The sequence below is a fragment of the Trematomus bernacchii genome, unplaced genomic scaffold (genome assembly GCF_902827165.1).
Source record: "Trematomus bernacchii unplaced genomic scaffold, fTreBer1.1, whole genome shotgun sequence".
Classification (NCBI taxonomy): domain Eukaryota; kingdom Metazoa; phylum Chordata; class Actinopteri; order Perciformes; family Nototheniidae; genus Trematomus; species Trematomus bernacchii.
In genome coordinates this window covers 6,589,848-6,614,991 of record NW_022987593.1, presented here as the reverse complement: position 1 = coordinate 6,614,991, position 25,144 = coordinate 6,589,848, and the positions used below count along the sequence as shown (strand labels likewise).

At 40.2% G+C, this 25,144-nt stretch overlaps 1 protein-coding gene across 2 annotated transcripts in view; it reads left to right on the top strand.

The window, feature by feature from the left end:
• Positions 1-759: 759 nt before the first annotated feature.
• The window catches only part of LOC117481514 (sorbin and SH3 domain-containing protein 2-like), a 46,541-nt gene continuing 22,156 nt past the window's right edge, over positions 760-25,144 (top strand). The window contains exons 1-10 of one of the 2 annotated variants that reach the window (XM_034129232.1): positions 760-1,161; positions 6,385-6,573; positions 16,758-16,813; positions 17,934-18,014; positions 19,842-19,868; positions 19,973-20,097; positions 20,335-20,982; positions 21,630-22,046; positions 23,432-23,552; positions 24,105-24,280. In XM_034129232.1, the coding sequence (XP_033985123.1) occupies positions 16,804-16,813; positions 17,934-18,014; positions 19,842-19,868; positions 19,973-20,097; positions 20,335-20,982; positions 21,630-22,046; positions 23,432-23,552; positions 24,105-24,280 (1,605 nt within the window). In that variant the 5' untranslated portion in view covers positions 760-1,161; positions 6,385-6,573; positions 16,758-16,803. The remainder of the gene's footprint in view (positions 1,162-6,384; positions 6,574-16,757; positions 16,814-17,933; positions 18,015-19,841; positions 19,869-19,972; positions 20,098-20,334; positions 20,983-21,629; positions 22,047-23,431; positions 23,553-24,104; positions 24,281-25,144) is intronic. The other variant, XM_034129233.1, reaches the window with a different exon arrangement.

The window sequence follows — 25,144 nt, the reverse complement described above, 5'->3', positions numbered from 1 at the left end:
AGCAGATAGAGGGTAGAGTGGCATTTTCCTGTCAGCAGTGAGCAGTGGTATAAAGTACAGTAACTACGTACATTTACTCAAGTACTTGAGTACAATTTTGAGAGACTTGTACTTTACTTGAGTATTTGAATGGTTTGCTACTTTGTACTTCTACCCCATTACAATCCAGAGGTAATCGTGCACTTTTACTCCACTACATTTATTTAATAGCTTTAGTTACTTTTCAAATGTTGATTAATGATTTGAATTATATTCAACACACAAAATAAGATTGTAGAGTAAATTCACCAGCTACCTGCAGTAGTAATTAAAACAAGCGTGATAAACACATTATTGCATCAATTAAAACACATTATTCTGAAATGGTCCAATTTGCATAATTAGTACTTTTAGTTCTGGTACTTTAACTTTAAGTACACATTGATGTTAATACTTTTGTGCTTTTACTTATTAACGTATTCCTACACACAGTACAAGATCCGCGTACTTTTTCCACCACTGGCAGTGAGGGAGCTGCAAACACAAGCACACACACACGCAAACACTCACACACACGCAGACACACACACGGTAGGCCTGTGTCCTCTGTGAGCACTGATTGAGCTGCGGGCGTTTCTATGGCTACATGAAGACCCAATGAGAAGCTCGCGGTAGACTGTTGCTGAATGAAAATAACAGAGGCCATTTTGCGCACGAAGCCACGGCATCATTCAATAATAATAAAAACGGAAACAGGAGGCAGGTTCAGTCCATTTCTGGGCAGGAGCGAGTGCTTTAAAGCAGTGCATGACCGCGGTGCGCCTGGCGCTTGTAGTAAAAAAAACAAGACATGCGGTAACTTCTGCCACCGCCGCTACGTTGCCTCTTCCTTGGAGGTTTGAGTCGTAAAACGTAGAGACAGGGCGACCTCTTCACCGCATTTCTATCCGAGCCCCGGTGACCCCCGAGAGGAGAGGGAGTTGCCTGCTTCAGTGACCAACACCCGCAACATCCATGCGCGTCGAAAAACAGGTGTACGGTTTCATCACAAGGACACCGCACTAGCTTCCGCTGTAGCTCGCTGTGTTTGAGTGTGTGTACTTGAGTCATTACTCATGGAAGAAGCTGCTTATCTGACGATATGTTGCGGATTTAGTCGAGTGAAGCAGCTGTCGTTTTAAGGTAGGTCCACACCATATCAGCAGTGTTGTTATCGGGCTATATATCTCCCTCCGCGCCGCTTTGAGCAGCTGCAGCAGCGGATACTACCAGAGTTTTTTTATGCTGTTTGAGGGGATATATATTATTTATTTATTATATATTATTTTGAGTGTTTTAATGAGCGTTACAAGCTACAATGAAAATATAGATGTAATGGTTGAGACCCGGGCAAATGAATCCGCTCATCCGGGATGCGGTGTGGTCGCCTCTGTTTCCAGTACACTGCATACCAGTGGATTGCTCTTTCCAGTGCATTAAAGGTAAATGCGGTGAAGCATGGGAGGATGTTAAATACTCAAGCTTTAAGCTTTAAGCTTGAATCTTTAGAAACATTGTTTAACTGTAGTAGCAACACAGCCAGCATGAGACTTGCTGCTTTGTAGCCATAAGCATGAAGTGAGATGCCATGTTTAACCTACATCCCAAATGCTTAAGGATAATCCCTATTGTTTGCTTGCATTTATAGGCTACAGTGCAGTCCGGTATTGTATGTGGTGTACCGAACCGAATACAATCATTATTCAGTAATCCTAACTCGGTTTATATGCAGGTTTATCTTCACCATTTTTTACTAATTGGAAAAAAAATGATTGAGATTATGCCCTGCAGAGTTATATACTTAAACTAACCCACCAATATGCTTGTTGCATTCACTTTTTTGAGAGGGCTTGGATGAAAACCAGTGAGCCTCTGACTCCAGACCTCCCGCGCAGTAGTGCATTTTCTATCATATTAGATGACTTGCTGTGTTGTCATATCTTTTCCTAGATCTGACAGAAAGCAGTAAGGAATATTCGTCCCCTGTGTTTCTCTGCGGCCTATTAACTGATATAAAGGGATGATGTAATGAGGAAAGAAAAAATTGCCAGCAGCACTGGATGGTATCTGTGAGTCCCATTTGAATGCTGCTTGAACATGGCGAGAGTGGTGAGGTGTCCATGATGCACAAAGTGTAACACTATCATACCGGGAACCGTGTGTGTGTGTGTGTGTGTGTGTGTGTGTGCGTGTGTGTGCGTGTGTGTGTGTGTGTGTGTGTGTGTGTGTGTGTGTGTGTGTGTGTGTGTGTGTGTGTGTGTGTGTGTGTGTGGTGTGTGTGTGGTGTGTGTGTGTGTGTGTGTGTGTGTGTGTGTGTGTGTGTGTGTGTGTGTGTGTGTGTGTGTGTGTGTGTGTGTGTGTGTGTTGTGTGGGTGTGTGTGTGTGTGTGTGTGTGTGTGTGTGTGGTGTGTGTGTTGTGTGTGTGTGTGTGTGTGTGTGTGTGTGTGTGTGTGTTGTGTGTGTGTGTGTGTGTGTGTGTGTGTGTGTGTGTGTGTGTGTGTGTGTGTGTGTGGAACTCCATCAGGGACTATGAGACTGATACATTTTCACTTGAAAGTACCGAATGTAACAGGGGGTTACACTCATACTTCACTCACTTTATTTCTCTCTTACCTCTCTAAATCTCACACAATCATTTTGATATTCCTTTGCCAGTATATTTCCTTGTTCTGGTGCCCTCTCTTTTTTTGTCTTCCCCTCTCTCTGCCCTTCTCTCTGACCTTCTTCAGAGGCTGTTGTCATGGCTCAAGTGGTGTGTGAAAAGCTTGCCTAATTCTTAGTCTTACTGATAATATGGGCTGCCTGCAGGACATGCTAGTTCCCTGAGCTGTCTCAATGACTTTAGAGCCTATTTGATCATGGTGAAGACTTCCGCCTAAGCTGCTCTGCTAGTTTCTTCTTTATAAAAAAATATTAACTTGTTGAAATTGATGGATATGATCAGCTTAAGCCAATTTATAAGGTATGTCCCACTATTAAAGAAGCTGATAACATCACATTGTGGAGAAGATAAGCACTTCCCCAATTTTATTTTTTAAATGTATATTTATCTATAATCAGGTGCTGCTTCTGTCGACATTTTATATTAGCAAGATACATGAACACATAGGGAAACACTTCATGTGCCATACAATGTGTCCTGATTGTCACGGTGAAACACTGTGATTATCTGATGTGGGGAAAAAATATGTTTAAGTGACAAAAACCGAAGAAGAGGGTACTGACGAAAGTGCATATTATCATAATCAAGTAAAGGGCTCATTCTGTTTGTGCGCTGTTATTTAAAATGTGTCTTCTTAAGAAAACTATTTCAACCAAGATCTCCTAACTTGGATCTAATGGAATATGCAATGAATATATCAAACAACTGTTTTTAACACTAATTTCTTACTATTGTGATATCTTAAAACTTAAATGTATAATAATCCAAATACTTTTAACGTCCAGTGAATTTAATAGTAAGAACACACACAAGTTTAAAAAAGGCTGTAAGCAGTCGAGGATTGAGACATGCTTTAAACTAATTAGTGACTCAACACAGAGGTATTAGGGAGTCTATCCTGTTACCAGTTATCTTCCTGTTTGAAGACAACCTAGACCACACAGGTAGGTCAGATATAAACAAAAGCAGTCTGTTGATCTTTAAGTGATGTTTGCTGCCTGGAGCTTGTAGATAATGATTAATGGAAAAATAAAACAGATTTTTAAAAACATAGATTTAATCATTTCTGTTCATTATAAACAAAACTACTGTTGTACCATTTTAAATATATAATGAGATAAAGTAAAATGTGTCAATGAGTTTTGATAGTTTCCTTGAGAACTAATAACAGTATGAATTGTATAAAGTGCTATGAAGAGATTGAGATTCTCGTCGTATGTAGCTTGTATTTCTCTGCATTTTGTGCTGTTACAAATAAGCAAAATGCTGGTATCGTCTCTGCTGAACAATATATTTGTTGAGATATTTTCCTTTTTTGATCTGCTCCCAGGTTTAAGTGTTTTCCAGTAAGTGACACTTGCCAATGTGTACAAGAACAGCTCTTCTGCTTTTTATATCCTGCCACTTACTTAACTGGGAATGGCAGGGCCTTGCTGAAGCTGAAGCTGATAATGAATTAGGTGTTGAAACTGTACGGGCGAAACCATGTCGACGCGGCCACTGTAGTCCGGAGTGGCTCATAGGTCAAAGTGTCAGTCGGTGTATTTGAGTGTGAGAGTGTGTCAGTCGCTATAAAAATAGTTTGCGCTGGTACTTTAATGAGATCATTCCTAAGCTGTTGCCGTGTCATGTTGGTTTTAATTGTTTTTATAGGCCTCAATTATTTCCTTTACATGTGAAACCTGATGGGAGATGCTTATCAAAGTCACATAGTTTTCATGCATGAGGGATGTGACTCAGAACTGTCAAATCAGATCCATCAAATGTCAGAAACCATTGGGGATGTACGGTCAGATGCTGCTCGAGTGCTTGTCTGTCATCTTTTGTAAAGGCTCATGTGGCTTAAAGGATAACATCTGTAGTAAATAGATAATAGCTATAATAGCGACATACTGTAAACTCAGGGGCTTCAGACTTTTAAGATTTTATTGGTCTCCTGATACTTCCCTGATTCTGGTTATGTCATTAGCACTTGTCAGTTGTCAGCTTTTTAAAATACCTCTATAATCCTTGGCACGTGATCAGAAAGTTCTTGGGGGGCAGCTGCTTTTTGATCATGTCTGCTGACACATCAATCACTGCAGTAGGCTGCGGAAACACCAACATGTGTAGGGTGGGTGGTTGGTGGAGATAACTCTACTTTTGGGGATTTGTACATTGTCACTTTATCATTGGCACGAAGACAGCGGACACAGATTGTGTTAATCCTTGAAATATCAACCTAAGGCATCCATGTTTGATTAACAAATGTGGCAATATATTTTGACCCAGCGTGTTCATGAGTTTACGGTTATACCAATTGTAAATGTATAGGCTAGAGTACCTGCTTAGTAAGTGGCCCAGCTAATCTCATAGTTTTTTATACTGTTGCAAATGTGGCTGCCTCTTTAAGATGCAGACTGAAACAAGGTATTGATTATGTCATTTTCACAGCTGTTGACTAAGGAGGATGTTGTCTTTACATTGAAATTAGACAGGAGAAACTCATCATGTGGCAATATCAGCAAATCTTATCGTCAGACCTAGAATCACAGTTGTTTTTCTAGAAAAAATGTAGTTCCAACTCCAGTCTTATCAGCATGATTGCTACGTATGGAGCCATATTACCATACGTTAATGGGTTTCCTTTGTAGAGGATGCTGAACTCTACCTGAACCCTACTACGCAGTTGTTTGTTAACGCTGATTGTTGTGCCTGTTAGGTTGATTGTCGAGTATAGGTGTGAAGCGAAGAAGTGGAAGCGATCCAAATAGCGAGTTGCACAGTAGCTGCCTGGTTGGTTTTAGGTATCCAGGCTCTAAATGTGAGATGCTAATAGCAATAGTTACATCACCATTCTGAGAATAGAAGGGAGTCTGGGGTCTAGAGGTGCCTCCGACTGACCTCTCTGCTGTGTATATTCAGCCTGTGTGTGTATGTGTGTGGTCATTCCCAAATATAAACTCCCATATGGATTGCACAGCAGTAAGATTATTAATGACACAGGTGAGTGGACACATAATTAGTCCGTTTATATTTACAGCCCGATGTGACACCGACTGCTCATGGTTTATTAGGGATAAAAAGAGAAAGAGTCAGTGTGTCTGCTCCTGCGTGTGTGTGCATGTATATTTGCACATTCACGAGTGACAGTGAAAGAAAATCTCATGTGAGAACAATTTGACATTCCTGTCAGTTTCCGTGTGGAGTACACCACTTGACAGAGCCCCACACTGACGACATTGGCTGCTGTGTGACATTAAAGCCCTGCAGGAGGGATGGGCGTGTGGAGGCTCTCTAACACCCCTCCCTGTCTTCTCACTCCCACTGCCATCCTAACCCCGGCTCACTTCACCATGCATACCATCAAGGTGTATATACGTGATGCATTTTCAACCATTGATGTACAACGTGTGTGTGATTGCGTTGGTGTTTATACTGAATCTGTGTGTATGTACGGTTTGTCTTTGTGTTCTTATGTGTGTGCATACTGTGGTATGCAAACGTGTGCGTGTGGTAAAATAGAGATAGTCAACCCTGTCACTTAGCCCCCACCCATCTACACTGGGGTGGGTAACTTTCCAGTCTCATAGACGAGCATGCCTGAGTCTGAAAATAGCCGTATCTGATCACTGCTTCACCCAAACAGGGAACTCTCTTCCCCGTCACTCCCACTCTTTGGCTCTCTAACTTTCTCCTCGTTCTGTTGTCTCTGTGCTTCCCAGGCATCAAACGGGGTAAGATCTGGGAATACAGCTTGACCCGGGAGGAGAGACTTATCCTGAGTGGAGGGTAGAAGACGAAATAATATATCAGAGTACAAGAAGAGACAGAGGGAGGAAAAGCACTTTGGCTCACTTCTCACCTATACCTGACTCTTCATAGCAAGTCTCCAGTCTTTTGGTTTTATGACGGTAAGAGTTACATTTCCTCTGCTTGATGGACTGTTGCACCTGTACTCTGCTGGTTGAGAGGTCACGTTTGTAGGGTTATGTCACAAAACATACTCTGACCAAAGGGGTTTTATTTCATTGTTAAATAATGTGACTGTGCATTTTTATGCCAAGACACAGCTTTTCTTAATTTCAAGTGTTTTAGCTAGATTGCTGACTCATGAAAGAAAAATAATTTAATATGTTAGTTTGATTTATATACATTTGTGCTTGAAAACTATTTCATGTCATGTTTCTGTACGCAGAAACTGATAATTTAGTGCTGTATACTCCTTTGTTTCTATGGTTATGTTATGAACGCATTGACTCTTTAAAGGGAATGCAAATTAAAGAGATCTGAATAGATTTTACAACCCATATGCCAAAAGAGAATTGTATATCTGTTCTGCCAGAACCCAAAATGATAGACCCAGAGAACAACTTTTGTCTTTTGTGACAGTGGACAGGGGAAATGGTGTCAAATAAAACCATGGTTGCGACCACGGTTACCTCAGAAATAGCATCAGCAAATTTAGATTACAGGACGGTGGATTGCAAAGTTTTATAGCCTACATCAACCCTGGAAGTTGTTTTAGGCTTCAGGAAAAGAACAAATGTTTATGAGAGTACAAGGTAAAATTAAATGTACAAACAACACAAATTACCCTGTTAAATGTCATCCTATCATTTCATATTTCGATGAACTTAATTTGGAGAAAAGTTTCCCTTCACCTTTTTACCTTCCCAGAATTTGGCCCGGTATCTCATTTTCTTCCCTCTGTCCCTTGTACATACTTCCATCTCCTATTACACTCGTTTTCATGGTCTCTTCTTTCCCTCTCAACAAAAGCCATGCTCCAATCCCTCCATTAGACCGGTCTCAGAGGTGTTGTGGAATGTCACCTTGACCCCTTGGGTACACAGTAAGGGGTGGTTCCCAGCCTTGGTTCCTAGCACAGGTTCTTTTGGTTCCCTTTTTGCCCTACCTGACACACAGGGAGGCACTTAGTCGGTTCCCTGTAAACATCACCGGGAGCACCATTTTTATCATGTAAATGTGACATTATAAAATAAATGTGATTCGTTCTAGTGCCGCTGAAACTAAATTTATGCTAGAAAAACATTTTGGTTATACAGTGCCACAATATTATGTACAGAAATGGCTTTATTGCTTGACTCAACCTGGGATGTAGGTCTTAGAAGTAGTTACTCTGTTGGAAAGAGACCAAATGGAGACAGAATTGGACATATATTTATTTATTGGACTATATTCCAGAATATAGTACATCATCTTTTGAAGTATTTGTTCAGGGAGCTTACACAGGCTGTACATAAGTACTATTGTTTCTCTTCAGGGTCTTGCTATCTTAAATTCCCTTGGTACTGTCATTCTGTTTAGCCCTTCTTATCCTCATCCCTTCCTGGTACTGGATATCTGTTTACAACCTGATGTATAAAATGACAAAGACATTCAAAGGTTTCCTTAACAGAAAAACTGCAAACACAAAGCTCTTGAATTTCAGTTCTGAATTGAATGTGTATTTTTTGTCTGAAATTTAAAATACTTTCATAGATGCTTTGGTATTTATACAAATATGTGAGAATATGTTGTTGCTTAAACGTACTGGCACTAGCATTGCTTCCTAAAACGTTGAAGCTCTTACAGAGGAATGTGGCATTTGCTCCTTATTGCAGTGTTCTTGAATGGCCATCCAGGGAAAGAGGCATTACAGAAGCCAATTCAATGATTGAAAAGTCTCAAATTGTTGGGACTTGATCTGTCATCTCTCTGACAAACTTCTTGTTGTTTATCCAGTTGAAGTGGCAAAATGTACCATCGCTCCTCAACCACCTGTTCAATTGTAGGAGTTGAACACGTAAAATGAGTATGTTTCCTCGTGCCATAAACCAGAATACATAAAGATTCCTCAGATGGTTATTCACGGTGATCTGGACCACCTTGGAGAGTAAAGGGTCCTGCCTAATGGCAGTAAATATAGCACTCCTGCTAATCAAGTTCCTCTTATCTTCATGCTCGACACTTAACACTGGTACCTGGGGAATCCAGACTATGTATGGGGAATGTAATCTTAGCCACGGCTGATAGCCATTCTCCTTTAGTGCACCCCTTGGGTCAAATAACAGACTATTTTCAAATGTTTGTTTATTATTGCCATCAGATTTTGTAAATTGTTATAAAATATTGCCATATATGGCCGCTGTTATTTTCTTGTTGAGGTGGAATGATCCTTAAGGTTTCTTTGCTGTTATGCTGTATTTTGCACAGAACAAATGTTCACACAATAATTATTAGCAGCTTTTACCACCCTAATTTTCTAGATGGCAATGTTTACTATCCCAGTGTCTGAAAAGGCTTATTTCTGCAACTCCAGAATGTTTCTTCTCCATGAGTCCTCTTACAAAACATCAAGCAAGCATTTAAATGACCAGATAGTGGCACATTCAGTCAACATCTAAGGCCATGCATATGTAACAGATTGGATTAATTTTGGTCTAAAGGACAATTTCATATAATTATTCTGACTTATTGAAGTATCCAGTCATGCTAGAATTGCTTATACTGTAGGGCAGTTAAATTGGCATTTGTCATAAAAAATATGTTTAAAGGTATGAACCTGATTTGGAAAATGTAAAAGCCCACATGGTCAGTTTCATCTTCAGCGTTTATGCTCTGTTTTTATGATCTGTCAGTGGTACTCTTCAGTAGGTCCTCTACCCTCTTGCATTAGGTGGTAGTTTCTGAATTAACCTATCATTGATTCCTGCTCTTAAGAAGGGGAATTGCTTATAAAAATCATCGACACGAAGCATTTTAGGAAATTATGATTTATGTTGCTTTTATATTGCCTGAGAGTACTATTTTGTGAGCATGAGAAAGTCTAACATGCAGTGGTTTAGATGTCTGCAGTGGGGAACGTTACAGTTTAAATATCACGTCTTAAACCGAAAGTGTTTGAGATTCCGAGGTGACCCACAGCCGGTCTCCCTTCACTCAAACATTTGAAAAAGCTGAAGCCATAACTGAGGCCATAGCTATAACACTAAGTCAAAATGTCCAGTCAGGAAAAGATCAAGCTTCATCTTTGAAATTGCTTTGGCAGTTGGCACCATATACACCACAGTTGCTGATCCTATAATTTCATTGTAACCCTGCCTATATTAACTTGTTCATGTGATTGTCTCAGTGTTTAGCTTACAGTAAGTTTCTGTAGTGTTCTTATCACTAGCCTTCTTTTGGTATAAAGCACTACATGTACAAGTCTTGCAGAGAAGGAGATAAAACATTGGCAGCTCAAGAGGTGTTATTTACTACGAAGCTGTGCCCGAAGACGGCTTCAGTCAGACAGCTTACATAAAACACATGCTAAAGTTGACTGCTTTCTGATTCAGCTCTGTGTTTGCTTCTTCAAACTAATTTATCTTGGTCATTTCTCATCCTCTGCAATCCATATCTATATCTGTTTTTTATTTGCCATGTTCTTGTCAGTTGTATCTCTTTTTTGTATCCCTCTCTTCCTATCATGAACATCGGAGCAGTATAAAGTAAATGCATCTTTAGCTGTATAGAAATGGTAAGATAACAAACCCCCGAATTGTCACATCCAGTTCTTTCTTCCTCCTCCACAGCCCGGCTCACAGTCCCGGGGCTTGTGTTGCATAATTGCATTAGTGCTCTCAGGCCGATGGCTCTGCTCGTTAGAGGGGTTGTGATGCAATGTGCTGAACACACGGGCCTCTGTTGTTGCAGTATGGGCAGTGAGTGGGCACGCAGGGTCAGCATATTGACCTCTCCTATCCATTCATACGGCCAGAGGGGGGGTCTGCTAATGAGTGGCAAGGTTGAACAAACAAGGCTGATAACAGACTTTGTTGGACGTGGTTGTTGTTCAACTAGTGGCAGTAATGTGGTGGTAAAACAGTTACATGGAGCAGATCAAATATTTTTGAAAACTATGACTCAGCTTTTTGATTTAACGATTAGTTCTTAGCACAGCCGTATAATATGGATTTTTGGATCCAACCCATGGTTTGGCTGAGTACTTGTATTTCTAACTGGCTTGAAACTGTTTCCTAAACTGTTAAGTGCTCAGAGTATTGGCTGATCTGAATAGAATACTGGCCATTATGTTAAAAACAACTATGTAATCTTGGAGGTTTGCTGAAACAATTTCAACTCAAGTTAGAATGCTAACTTTAACTTCTTAACATTATGCAAAACAATTATCAAAAGTCTTTCAATTTAGTGGACAGTTTTGGCAACCAGGGTATAAGCAGGATAATAATTCTGATGTGTGCAGTACAGCATTGTAACACTTCAGCTAAGAGGTTCCCTTAGCAAAGATGTTGATGCAAACCTCTGTGTTCTTCTTTATTAGACCTTTATGTGGACAATAAAGTAATGTCCGATTTAAAAATGTTGACTTGCCGACTTCTCTAGGGTATGATATGGTGTGACTTTTAGGATGAGTTTTAAACAAAGCATACAGAAGTATATTGTTCAATGGTCCTTCAGTGCATAGCTTGGACACAATATCAATCTTGACTCTATTTGAAGTTACCACAGCCTTGAAAAGAATAGCCTCATTATTTATTATCCTAATGTATCCTCCAGATGAATAGGTCCATATAGCTACGCTCAAGTAGGTTGGTTGGCTGTTGAGCCAATATTGTTTTATATTCTTGTCCGAAAAGGCGGTTTGGGAATGGGGCACAACCGGTGACACGTTGTGTTTGCAGTGGCTGATGTAACACTGTACTGCTACTGCCACTTCCAGTGCAGGGTTTGATCAATGATCACATTTTCTCAGCATTTAGTAGCTTCAATTTACACATTATTAGCATCAAGACTGTAAGTGATGGTTTGTAATCCATACTTAAAATGAAGAAGAGAGAGAATGTACTTTACCTTTTAGTTCACTGTTGAAATTAGAACACCTAAACCCACAGTTTTACGGTCATCCTTCTATTGTATTGTGATATTACACCATTTCATTTTTTTTTTTACATTTTTCGCTTGTTTGGCTGATGTGTATAATGAATACTCTAATACTAGAAATACTTGAAGCTGTACAATTCAATGTCCACTTTGTGTATTCACTTATAGGTCTACTCGTTGTTTCCCAAGCCTTTCTCTTTTTTTTGTACCGCAACCCTGCATTTTCACCACAAAAATGCACCACTTAAACAACTTGGATCAAGTTCAGTAATTAAGGAATGAAGCATTCTAAAGACTTCCTCTTTCGGAGGGGTCACTCTCCCTGTCAGTCGGGTTTCAGGCTCACCATGTTTCCACTGAGATTTATGTCGGATCCCCAGGGACATGCTGTTGCCTAGTTTAAAAGGGATTTTGTTCTCTCTGATCTCCCCGACTCACTTATTGAATATTTCTTGTTAATAACAGAGTAGTGCAGTCCCTTTTAAGATTTCTGCCGTAATGTGGTATTTTTTCTTATCAAGCTTTCAACAGCTGATAATCCTTGGTAGAGAACAGCTAAACATAAAATGGCTATCTGATGACTTTTCTGTTGGGTCTTTAAATAGATTTGCTAAGGAGCTTAATCTGCTGACATCCTGTGAGTATGTCTCAGTCTGAGTGACCACTTCAGGGTCAGGACCCTTGAAGCCATAGTCGGCTTATCTCCAATGATTGTTCACTCTCTCCTGCTGCCCTCACACTCGTGACACATGCGTACACACTGGAGAAAAATGTAAATGTGAATCTGAAAGTAAATTAAATGAAATCGACACATGGGATTTAAAAAAAACGAAATGGCTACAACAAACTCATATTTTTTTGTTTTGAGTTCAATCCTTTTGGAGTTTATTTGATTATTTATACAATCATTGATATATTTTTGTATATATTCATTTGTAAGTCATTATTTCCTTGTGACATATTTATTTAGTGTTTGGAGTCCATTTGCCGAAGAAATGCACCCTTTTATAAGTAATAATCTCTGTATCGAGTAAGATGTACAAGTGATCAAGTGAAGAACAAATTCATTTGTAGACTTGTAAGACCTTGTTGTTTAACATCCATAGCCATGTCCAGTAAGCACAAGACTGAAACATATTTTATGTTTCCAATTTTAAAATGTTCTCATAGAAGGATGTTGACACGTTTGTTTTTAGATTCTTGTTTTGTCTCTGCCTCGGCAAACTGCCACTGACTAATGGCATCCCGGCCAGTGCTCTTTGTGGACAATGTTTTTATTTTCTTTCCTTCCTTTTGTGCTTCCATTACCCTGTCTGGGTTAAATATTTCTTCATGTTTTTTGAGGACATTTCTTAAAATACAAGGGCCCAGCCAAATGACCTTCCTTTTGATCATAGGGCATAATGGTTTGTGATATTTGAAGCTATGCTTTAACCTAGTTCTAGTGGCATTGATTAAGTGCTGCTTTGTCATCTAAGTGCTGTCAACACAAACATTTTATGAGCGACTGATTACTCGTGGAAATTCCCATATACTCACTGCGACTTTGTCATTAACACGTGATTTGTGTCTACAAGAGTCCTTTAGAGGTCAACAATATTAACTTCTCCAGTTTGGAAAATATTCATGTTGTCAAGGGGAGGATGCCAATATATAAAATGTCTGTAGCTGAGTTTAAAATCAATGGTAATGTTCCCTTAATAAAAAAGAACGAAGCACATGCTTACAACCTATTGTTGTTACAACAGTGTCTTGTGTTTCAAAAAGACTCAAAGCTCAAACCCTAATAGTCCACTCGGATAAACTGAATAGGTCCCAGTAGGTCACTTAACAGGCTAATGAGACTTGATGGGCTTGTGGTGTTGGACATCACTGCCTTCTGTGGCTTAAAGCTCTGACTTGGGTAGTTGCAGTCCCACAGCTATTGCACTCAGTAATTATACACACACAAGTCTTCAGAGTGGCCTACCAATGCCTAAATTACAGCTGGTGGATAAACCGCTGCAAAGTAAAAAAATGAAATTACTCGAAAGAATCCTAACACACCAAAAGCCTTCTGCCAGCAACACAAGAGCAAGAACTGAAAACAACTCTTTGGAAATTAAGGTTTGTTATTAAATAATTCAGCTCATTATCTTTCATTTGTTGAACATATAGTAACACTAAATGTAGAGGACAGTTCTGGGGATGGATTGATCATTATTAGAAATGATAGAATAACAAGTGTTTGATCCGTAAACATGTATTTCCCCTACTTGTAAGCACTACATTAAGCACTATATCTTAGAGAAGCACTCCCTAATGGAAACGTTTGGTGTATACTGTTTACCACACGCATGCTTATGATCTCTCACCGGCTTTAGAGAGTGCTGCTCTTTTTGTGATTAAAAGCTTAAACAGGCCTGAGCAGATAGTGAGAGTTGCTGGGAGGTGTAGAGCCTGGCGGGGTTTCTTCAAGTGTCCAGCCATAACATTACACCACGGCCACAGCTGCTGTGTCGCCGCCGATCTGTCCCCAAGAAACATGATCCTGTTTATAATCTGACCATCATTTGGACGGCGACTGCCGGTGACGCCAGACCCATGATTTACTCCAGTGCATCTGTGTGTATGTGTGTTTTTCAGAGATAGATTTACGAGGGTATACTGTATGAGGGTGAGGGTTAGGTCTTCAGGGGGCTGAAAGTATCCCACGGTGCACGGCTTGTACCACAAGTCATACTATTTCCTCCTCACAGTCACCATTGTGAACTCTGTAGAAGTAAATAATATAGTTTACTTATAGTTGGATATGTTTATTATTGGCATATTCCTGTAAGAGGATGATGTACAATACTTACAAGTGACACCTATTTTTGAAGAGCTCTTGCAAAGATTTACTGTTATGTGTTTTACCTGCAGGAAATGATCCCAAAGGCACCTCAATATATCTAGGAAACACTTTCTATAGTAATACGTATAATATAAGTAATACATTTGTAATGCTCATGTCACTGCTTTGGCAAAACAAAAGGCTGCAGATACAAATAAAAAGTACACAACATGAAAATATAACGTACAGGACAATCTTGAGACGGGTTACTTGGCATGTTTTGTTTTGTCTTTAAAGTATCTTGAGATAAATAGAAGACGCTCAGGACATGTTATGCTTATCCATTCTAATGCTAATGAGTAATGATAAACTACAGCTCAAAGCTGCAACAGAAGTTTTTTGATACTGGTATGTCATTATAATGTATAAATGTTTTCTTAGTATCACAACGTTGTTAAAGTGAGAATATGTATTATGAGTCATCATCAAAAATACCAACTGGATGCCTGTACATTTTTGTGTGTGGTCAAATACATGGTATGCCATTCATCCAGTGCCACTCACCACAAGAGCCAACTGCTCAGTTAGTTTACACATTCATGGCAGAATAAGACTGCATACCTTTTCCAAAATAAGCCCCTCTCAGTGATAGCCACAATTATCCGGACTTTACTTGTCAATGTGCAATGAGGCCAAGAGTTGCCTTGGTGTTAAAGCACGAATGCATTTTCATAAGCAGATCTGTAACAGGATTCAACGTGAATTCACGACCAAAATCTAACCTGAACTGAACTTTCATAATGTTACACTGCCTTTATGTCTAGGGAAATGCCTACTCACTGACTTGTTATACTGCAGTGTGACATATTCTGTACAGATTTACTCACTCGGCTGAAGAAGGCACCGCCAAACTATCTGTACATTTAACCCTCCTCTGCTAAACGAAGTTACTGAAAGAAAAGGTATTGAAAAGAGCATTCCCAATTGACATCGGTGTGCTGCCTGTCCTTGCACCTAATTGGGTATTTGCTCTGATGTATGGTAACTGAACATATGGTTATACAGTGCTGGCAACTGCAAGATTAACAGAGGTGGACAAGACAATTCCATGGAAAAATCGTATGACCAAATATGGCTCCCCTACCAGGATTAATATCACTTTAAATCACTGATAAGCACATTTTCAAACTGTATGTGTTAAAACCGTATGTTTGAGAGTCGATAAAGAGTTACAACAGCTAGTTCACATCACTTCACAACAATATCTGCGTGTGTGAAACAAGGTTAGCTGTGTGTATGTTATAGTTATTTTTATACCAGACTTGCATGATCCCTGCTGCAGCCACTGAAGGCTGTCACTTGTAGTTTCTGTCATACTTTTTAAATCCTGTGATGACACACGTTTGCATGCGTTTACGCTGCGATGCAACAGTCAGTGTTGCGCCTTTTGGCTTTTGATGTGTGCCCTATTCATATCAATCATGATACCTACTGCAACAGTTCCTAGAAAAGGTCTTCATATAGCAAGAGGCATGCATTACATATGGTCACAGTTAAGTAAACATTGTATTGTGTATCATTTATCATTTGAGTTATTTTCATCTGGGTGCATTTGCTACAGTCATTATGTCCCTCAGCTGTAAGACGTTATGTTCCCACATTGAGATTCCATGGGTTTAGGCGTTGGTATAAACATATTTTCAAAATGACAAGCAGTATGTGTTGAATTTATTTGAAAAGGTATTTAAAAGACTGTGTGACAGATCATTCAAACCTGCACCTGAACGCAAATACTTGAATTGCATTTCTGTTCTGAAACAATACATCAGTTTATTAAAGAAACTAAATACCGGCACTGAGAGATAGTCTTTTCATTGTGGGCAAAATCTAATGTTTTCAGCTTCTTCTTTTTTTGGCTGGAAATTCATTAAGGGAGTTAACGATTCAATGAATTCCCTTTTTGTCAATGTTCATGCCCAGGAATTCCACAATTTAGCCTTCAGCCCAGGTTTTTTGCAGATTGGGAATTAAATGTGTGAAAGTAGGCCGAGCTGACTTGCAGTTAACAGCATCTTGTCAGCACACAGCATTTCTGCCCTAAACATCATTAGTCTCCCCAGACTTCCCCTGCACAGAGATTTTGGCTCTTTTAAGTACTGTGATTTGATCAAAGTCCTCCTAATGACCTAGTGGGCAGTAGGAAACGGCAAGAATTTCAAAAATAAATGCTTATTTTCTAGATTGGATACAAAGAGTTAACACAGAGAATTACATTGATTTATTTTATAATGAAAAACACCTAATTATTTCTTGTAGCAGTCACAAGATGATCGTTTTTTTAAAACAAGTTACTGGACATTTATTGTTTGTCTGACATACTTTGTTTTTGTTTTACAGGAAAGTGTGTCCCCCTGCAGTAGACCAGTAAGAAGTCCTCTTCAATATGAATACAGGTATTAATGTATACATGTACACAAATGCTCGCACACTGTATGAGATTGTTGGGGAATCATCCAGTCCATGTCCATTATTATTGTTTTCCTAAACTGAATATTTATGTTTTTTATTTTTGCAATGGATCTTGTTTTTTCCTGATTACAAATTAACTGAACATCAAACTATTGTTTACATTTCACACTCAACAATATAGATACCACATTGCTATTTTAAACGCTGCTATGTCTGTAGTGTTGCTCTACCCCAGGCATGCATCTATAAACATAACCCTGACCCTGTTTCACCACTTTGGTGATTATCCATATATTTGGCCTGGTTTATTGTGACTGAAAGCATCAATAAGAATACTAACCCCGTTTGCTTTTAATAACCACAGTGACGTAATTGTCTCTCAATATGTTCCCAAAGCTTTGTCCTAAACTTGGCAGTCATCCCGAGCTAAAGTGTGTATTACAGCCGGAGAATCAATGTAGAGTAATCCGTCTTTGAGGCTTCTCCACACACCACACAGTGGATGCCTGACTCACCGTAGTGATATTTACAATATAGAGGACGGCCCATGAATAGCTTTGTCGAGACAAGCGTTAAAACTACCACAGTTAGACAGTTTGACACACATTTTTTAAACCACGTGTATTGTCCAATATTTAAAATTGTACAGAACTGACCTAAACATTTGCTCCTGAAGTTAAGCTTTTTACAGACTTCAACATTTTCTGTGTTAGTATATAAAATGTATGGAAGCACCAACTGAATGTTTTTAAAAGAGTATCGAAGTTATTTTACCAACGTTGAGTTGATCGAGGTCTTTCCAAAGTGTGTCACCAGGGCAGCAAACAGAGATTTAAAAAATGTTTTAGCCAGATCGATACTTTCTCCTCGAAATGCAAATTACCCCCAATTAAAAAGTTTAAACTAATCCAATACAATCACATTTTGCTCTTGTGCTATACACCAGCTTCAACACATATCCTGAGCTCATTCAGTAAAAACCGGGCTCTTTAAGTGCATGTGCCTTGGCTCTGTTTTTATTTACGCATTTGTGTTTTTATCTGCATGTGCATGTGTGCTGCTGCTTCTGCCGCCATGATCACCTGCCTGGCTGTGATTTCTCAGATAGCGGAGGATGCTCTCGCAAAAGCTCGCACATGCTCTCTCCCATGAAGAGGGTCCAGAGCTCTCCAAATCTAGGCTCAGGTACTAACACTCACAAATACATTACAGATTAACAGATGATGGAAAAAGTGATATAGATAGCTAAAATACAGGCCGATTCAGGTATTGACTGGCCTTATCCCTTGAAGCATGAGGTAAGTCTTTAAACAGTGGCTTGTTTTTCAATATCATGTTTGGGCTTCACCAAACTGATATGACTTGAGCATATTTGAAATGTTTCCATGCTTCCTCATTATGCGTAAGCAATGTTCGGACTGTGTGATGCCCTTTTGTTTCTTATCAGTTCTTTGTTGATTGAAGTGTTTTGTTTAGTCTCCGGTCTTGGGCCTGTTTTTGCTTCCTTAATCAGTCATAATGTATTGTGATCTTGCTTTTGATAACTCATATAAGTCATGATCTCCCACTGCTCCATGCCATCCCCCCCAGATTACTCTATGACTCTAAATGGCCCCATTTAGCTTTATACATACGTCCTGAACAGGGTTTCACTTTCATGCAAGCAAACAGTGTATTTGCTGTATGTATACAATGTTTGCCTTTTTAGGTTTTACACATTATTCGAGGTTATACAGGCCAAGTTAAGATGTTTAACTGAAGAGCATTTCACATAGCCAGGGTAGGAGGAACTGATTCTAAAACATATTTTCAGCTTCCTTAAGACGTAGCTGGTCGTCCCAAGCTGCCTATTCCTTTCCTTTGCTGAAAGAGCAAAGTTAGTGCCTGGTGCTTGTCAGCATCAAAGTAAACGGCTGCACCCATGCCGGAAATATTGCACTGTCAGCTTCCTTTCAAGAATAATAGGGCACTGTCTGAAAACTGATGAGCTGTTGTGAGATACAGAAGGTTAAGAAGCATGGAAGGACTGACCAAACTCTCACTCAGAGGGCAATAGGGTCCTGTGTGTAGCCACGACAGCATTAATGTGCAGGAGACATGCAGGCGTCAGCTTCTGAGGGACCAGTACACCATTGCTGTTTAGCATACTGTTAAACTTAGAGTCTTTAGTCCAAAATATGCAGCTCTGGTCTTGAATCAAACATAGAGTATCCTCCTAGCCAAGTGGAATCAATTGACAGAGAAATATTTGCACAACTATAAAGTGGCGAGTGCAAACATTGTATCACCCAAAGACCCTCAATAGCCACTTATGGGAATATGCCAGGATGAAATGATCCTTAAAAGTCTTCTGGCTCCATGCATAGGGGTCATTCCGCTGTGTGGATTTTAATCTTTATGTTCAATAATGGGGCTCACATTAGTGTGCTCTGGAGGATTTGTCTTTTATTAGTCTGGGGAGCATAGCAAGTCCTGATGTGCATGAAATGCCTTAAGCACTCTCCTCATTCTCTTTTTAATGTACACAGTCTATTTTTATTTCTGTAATGGAGCCAGATACTGATGGAACATGTGTAGACCACTGCACATACTGTAAAGAGCAACCTTCTGAAAAAAGCCTACTTTCAAACAAATAGTGTGTGTATAGCTTTAATGGATAGTTTTAACGCTGTGAGGGTTCTGATTTTACAAATCTGTAATGTCTGTTGCCTGTGAATTCCTTTATTGTCACTTTCCGTCTTGAGATTATGATGAAAAACTGAAGATGAAATGGTGCATCTCACATCAGAATGAGTCATGTAATCCTATTTGTTTATTTTCAGATCTCTGTTTTCTCACTTAGCCCTAACATAAAGTTTCTCTTTCTCATACTAAACATTCCCAACCATTGTGAGATCATGACTACTTCAGTAGAAACCCTATGCAGTATATTTTGACATTTGTTGAAGGGAAAAAAAGTGACCACACATCCAATCATGTCACTTATTGTTGCTGTGTCTTCTCTATCCCCAGAGAGTGAGTGTCACTTGTCAGACTTGGGTAAGTTGCTGTTCTTTTGTAGTGAATTTGATGCTTTTTTGAGAAAGACCAGAATTGCTAATCAATGCAGTTTGTCATGGTAATATTATTAATGTTATCTCCAGATTCTTGGCGGTCCCGAAGTGTAACAGATGGCCTTAAGAATGGAGACGCCAGCAACTCGTCTCTAGCTGCCAAAGGCTTCCGCAGTGTCAGACCCAACCTGCAGGACAAAAAGTCTCCAACACAGGTAAAAAGTCTCACACATCACACAGACAGATGTTAGCATTTCTGTTTGTACCATGTTTTAAAGCTATTTAAATCAAAAACGTGGTCTGTTACCCCACAAACTATCGTAATTATGGATCATTTACACTGAGATTTATGTGGAATATGGAAAATCATTTGTATCAAGCTTTGCATTGATGATTTTTCTCTGTTGTTGTTTGAACTTACATTGGCTGCTGCTTTGTAATTGGTCAATAAGGATAATGATAATGATCACGTTCCATTGCCTCCCCCAAGAAAAGAGAGTTTACACTTCTCCCCCACTGGCACTAATCCGCCAGACTATCACTCCGCTGTTGCCCTGCCTGATGACTTCAGCACTGGAATGCTTACATTTAAGCACAATGAGAAAGCAGTTTTAAAAGAGTCCTTCACTATTAATACCACATCCTCTTATTCTTACTCAGAGACCAATGCAAACTCAATCCAACAGTCACAACAGTCCACTGTAGCACATGAGGTTACAAACGGTAGTGCATCTGTCACCACTAACACACAGGCCCAGGAGCGTAAGGTGTCTTCCCTCAGAATAACCCCTGTCACCTTCGCTGACCCCCCAGCTCACCTCAACTCTCACCTTGACCCCCAACCTAAAACCCAGCCCACAGGTTCCCCTCCACCTACTTCCCCACCACCTAAAACGGATCCTACCCTAACACCAGCAGCATCGCTCTCTGTCCACACCGACTCTGAGGATCTGAAGCATCCGGAGCCTCCAAACAACACAGCAGAGCCCAGGGTCACAGATCAAGCCCCAAATCAAACCCTGAGTCCATCTCCATCCCAGGTGGAGATAACGAAGACGCCTCCTGCCGTTCCACCAAGACCTTCTCCTGCAGAACTGTTGGTACATAACTGACTATATAGTGTAACAACAAAACAAAAAAGAGAAACGGTTGTGTCTGCTTTTAAGGTCAATATAATACAAAACCGCTAGTTTACTTTGGCCAGGAGGGGTTGAATTAAGAGGCTAAAAATGAAAATAAGTGTGGTTTTTCTTTTGTGCTGAAGCATACAAACACTGGGAAGTATGACAGTGTTGTTCATAGTGTTTGGCCTTACATAGACAACAAGAAATGCAGGAGTTTTTATCCTCTTCATATAATGCTTATGTGTGATGCTGTTTATTTTGTTAGTATTGGTGCTACCATCCAAACAACCAAACTAATTGTGGATCTACATAAGTGTGAACTCGTAATGTATGTGTGATAACCCACTGTTTTAATTATTTTTTACCCCTGTTGCTTTCTGTATTCTGTATTTAATGCCCTTCACAGAGTTTGAACTAACCGCCTATCACAGCATTAACCATGTTTCAGGAGATGCAGCTGCAGCTTCATGACAGTGTGGTTTCACTGCAGCATATCGCCTTCTGTTAGGCTCACGTGTTTCTTCCACACGTCCTCTGTGACAGCGTGGCTAATGAGTGATGTCACTAAGCCCTTCTCCTCCTTTCCTCCTTTTCCAAACAACTCCCTCTCCCTCCAACACCAGGGGCCTCCCTCCCCTGACCCCACAGCCCGGCACTCCCCCTATCGCTGCCACAGCTCAGAGTCACTGGACTACCTGCCAGGCCTAATGCCCAAGGCTCTGTCCCCCAGCCCGTATGTTGCTAGTGGAGCGGGTGCAGCCAGCAGGCCGAGCCTCCCATTGGTCAGCGGTATGATCGGCGGGGGCTGCGCGTCGCCCTCGGCTTCCCCCTTGACGGTGTCAGCTCTCAGCCACTACTCGTCGTCCACGGCGGGTCTGCTGGACGAGCTGCAGATCTGTAGCCTGGACTCCCCCGGTGCCTCCCCCACGCCATCGCCCACGCTCAGCCTTGTCTCCACCTACACATCCACTGCTGGCCCTGATGATGTGCTAACAGCCTTTGTGGCCTCCTCCACTACTGCAGCAGACGCTGTTACTAATGTAATTATTCCAACAAGTCACTGCTGTAACACACATTATTAACAGAAACAAAAGGGTTCCTCCTCCCCTCACACATTTCGATGGCTGAACCAATCTTTCAGGAATTGTGCTTTTACTACCGGTTTTTGCCTTTCACTAACCATCGTCTACAACCTAATGTTCCCCTATAATGTTCATGTGTCTGCACTTAGGATAACTCTGTATATGTGCTTGTCTATGTTTCTCTTCGTTGTGCCTTTTTGTTTTTAAATCTGATGCAATTATTCTGTCACTTAAGGCCAGTTCAAATCAAAAATTCAATATGAGATAAAAACAATTTTAATAGAGGTAATAGCAGGGTGAAGTTGGAAGATTTGGCTGTTGATTTCATTATGCAAGGTGCATGATGACTGTAGTTAAATGTATCACATTTGATTGCCCATGTGAGTAGATGTAAAGGACCGTTTCACAGAATGGTAAATCTTTGAAATACACTTCGTATTGACACTGAATAACCATGTTGACATACTGCTTGCACTGTTTACTCCAAGCCTTGTGCATTAAAGAGAGACACATCTAGAAATATGTTTCTGTACACCAGATGCTGTTCCCAACCTTTACTCCACTCACAGATGTGCTAACAGGCTTGGTTGCTTCTACATCCAAGAAAACATAAATTTAGAACAACACCAAAACTTAACAGAACTTGAGATTCAATCATTGATTCAAAAATACGTTACTAGTTATAATGGCAAAATTCATACTCTTGGTTTAAAATTGTTTTCTTGTCACCGTTTTTGAGAGTGATCATGATTCTTTGATTTGAGCACACTGGCCTTACAATTAATAATAACGCTTTATTTGTATCCTTTTGTCAGATGAAATCAAATGTTCCTGTGTTCAATGGCAGAGCATTTTTCAGAAAAGCTTCCCATTGTGTCCATTGTCTTTTACTAATTTAAAATGAAATGAATGTGAATCTGAAAGACTTGTCTGCTTATCGCCACCTTTTTAATCCCTTCTGTCTGTTTTGAAGTGAAGTGATTCAAAGGTGCCCCTTTCCCTCACTATCACTAACTAACTGTTCCTTCATTGTACAGTCTCTTCAGATTCAGCAATTCCTGAATCCTACCAGCCCAAATATCTGTCTACATCTACACTGATTTCCATAATAGGCTCCTCTACCCCTTTTTAATGTTAAGATTTATAACAATATGATGAAATAATGGATTTATAAAACTAACATTCTCTTGTTTTGCAATTTATTCTTCTATATTTTCACTCATTATCTAATCTTGGAGGTCAGAACAGCAACATTTCACACTATGAACGGAAATGTGTACATGTTGCTGCTATGTGTGATTGATAATGACTATCTCTGTTTCTGGCTTGTGGATCACTCCTAGGGCCAGGTCCTCTCTTATGCTATGAATGGAAGTGCTCCTCAGAGGCCCATGTCTCCTCCATCTTATCCCCCTCCCCCCACCTCCTTCCACACTGGGCTCCAGAGACAGAGCAGGAGTTCAGGTGAGTCACAGTTCGACAGTATGACATGCACAAATCATCAACATGCATGATAAGGGGAGTCATTATGCTTTTTAATTTGAAATGAGTACCTGCTGCTTTCCCTTAGAACAATTACATACACAGACACTCTTATATGCAGCATATAAAAGCCTTACACAAATATTAAACCTGCTCTGAATAGTTGAAGTGCTTAGAATTTCAAGAATGTGTAAATCTTTTAAGGACCTTATAATTAATCTCCTTATTATTGCCTACTCAATTCAATGGTTGGTGGATCTTAAGGTTAATCTATCTGTCAAAAGCCTGAGATAAGACTCCTTTATACCTGTTAGGAGAAGACGGAACCATTCAGTTGTGGGGGACAGATCAAATTAAACAAAGAAATACATGTTTTTAGTACTATTTAATCTCGAGGCATACAAAAGAGCAGTTCATATCAGAATACATCAGTGTTTGCTTGTTCCGCTTGTGTTCGTGCCCTTTCTTGGCTAATTCACTTACTATGTAGCTACAACCTCCACCGTGTCTTCTCTTTACTCTCCTCCTATCCAGAGGGCAGCGAGTCATTTCACAGGGAGTCTGTGGTGCTGGGCCACACCAGTGTCAGCAGCATGGTGCCCATCGCCCGCTTCACAGAAGAGGAGAAAAAGGTGTCCGTTATTAAAGCCCCTCATTATGAAGGCATCGGCCCTGTGGACGACTCTGGCATCCCTATCGCCATCCGCACGGTGAGGTCAAACACTTGCAGAGATAAGCACATTAGTGTGCAGTAGAATGACTCCGTTAGGTACTGTAGTATTTTTGACCTATTTCCCCTGACTTGAATCTTGATATGCGATCAGGCTCACCAGAGTTGAATACCTTCAGCTGTAAGCATATTTTCCCCCAATATAAAAAGCCCTTTCTCTCTCCTCACCATTTCTGAGAGTCTCTCTTCTTCCCTCTGTGATATAATGTTGAGCTCAGACAAGGTCTTTTGCTTAAGCACTGCAGGGTCCTTGCTGCTTACTTGTCAAAGTGTCTGTCTGTGTGTTATCTTTGTTCAGGCTTTTCCTGTATTAACACTTCACTTAGTTATCCATTTTTTGAAGAGCATGCATTTAAAGGCCGACATGTTCAACTACAGAATGAGTGAGCCAGAGAAAGCAACAGGAAGAATGAGAGACAGCCAATAAAGTAAAGTGAAAAGGTGAAGAGAAAAAAAAAAAGCTGAAAAGAAGAAAAACAGATGCTTCTTGTTGTGAGCAGACAAACATTTTTGCGGGCACTTTATTCGGTAGTCATGGAGAGTGAAGTGGTAATTGGGCCGTCTGTTGGCCGTGCCAATGCTACATGCTCAGTCACACACACTCCTTCACTGTGGAGCCAACCTGCCTCGTCTCTGACCAGAGTCCAGGCACTGGGTTTAGTGCCACTGAATAAAGGGAGGATTAAGTCTCTCTGCCATTTGATAGCTCTTTTTTGAAGTTGCTTTTAGATCTATCCTGTATGCACAAAGACACACATACCACGGTTTCCCCTGGATTTTCCAGCCAGGAGCTCCCACTTTGGTTTTGTAGCAACATGGCCTCTGTATCCTCTATTTGAAACCA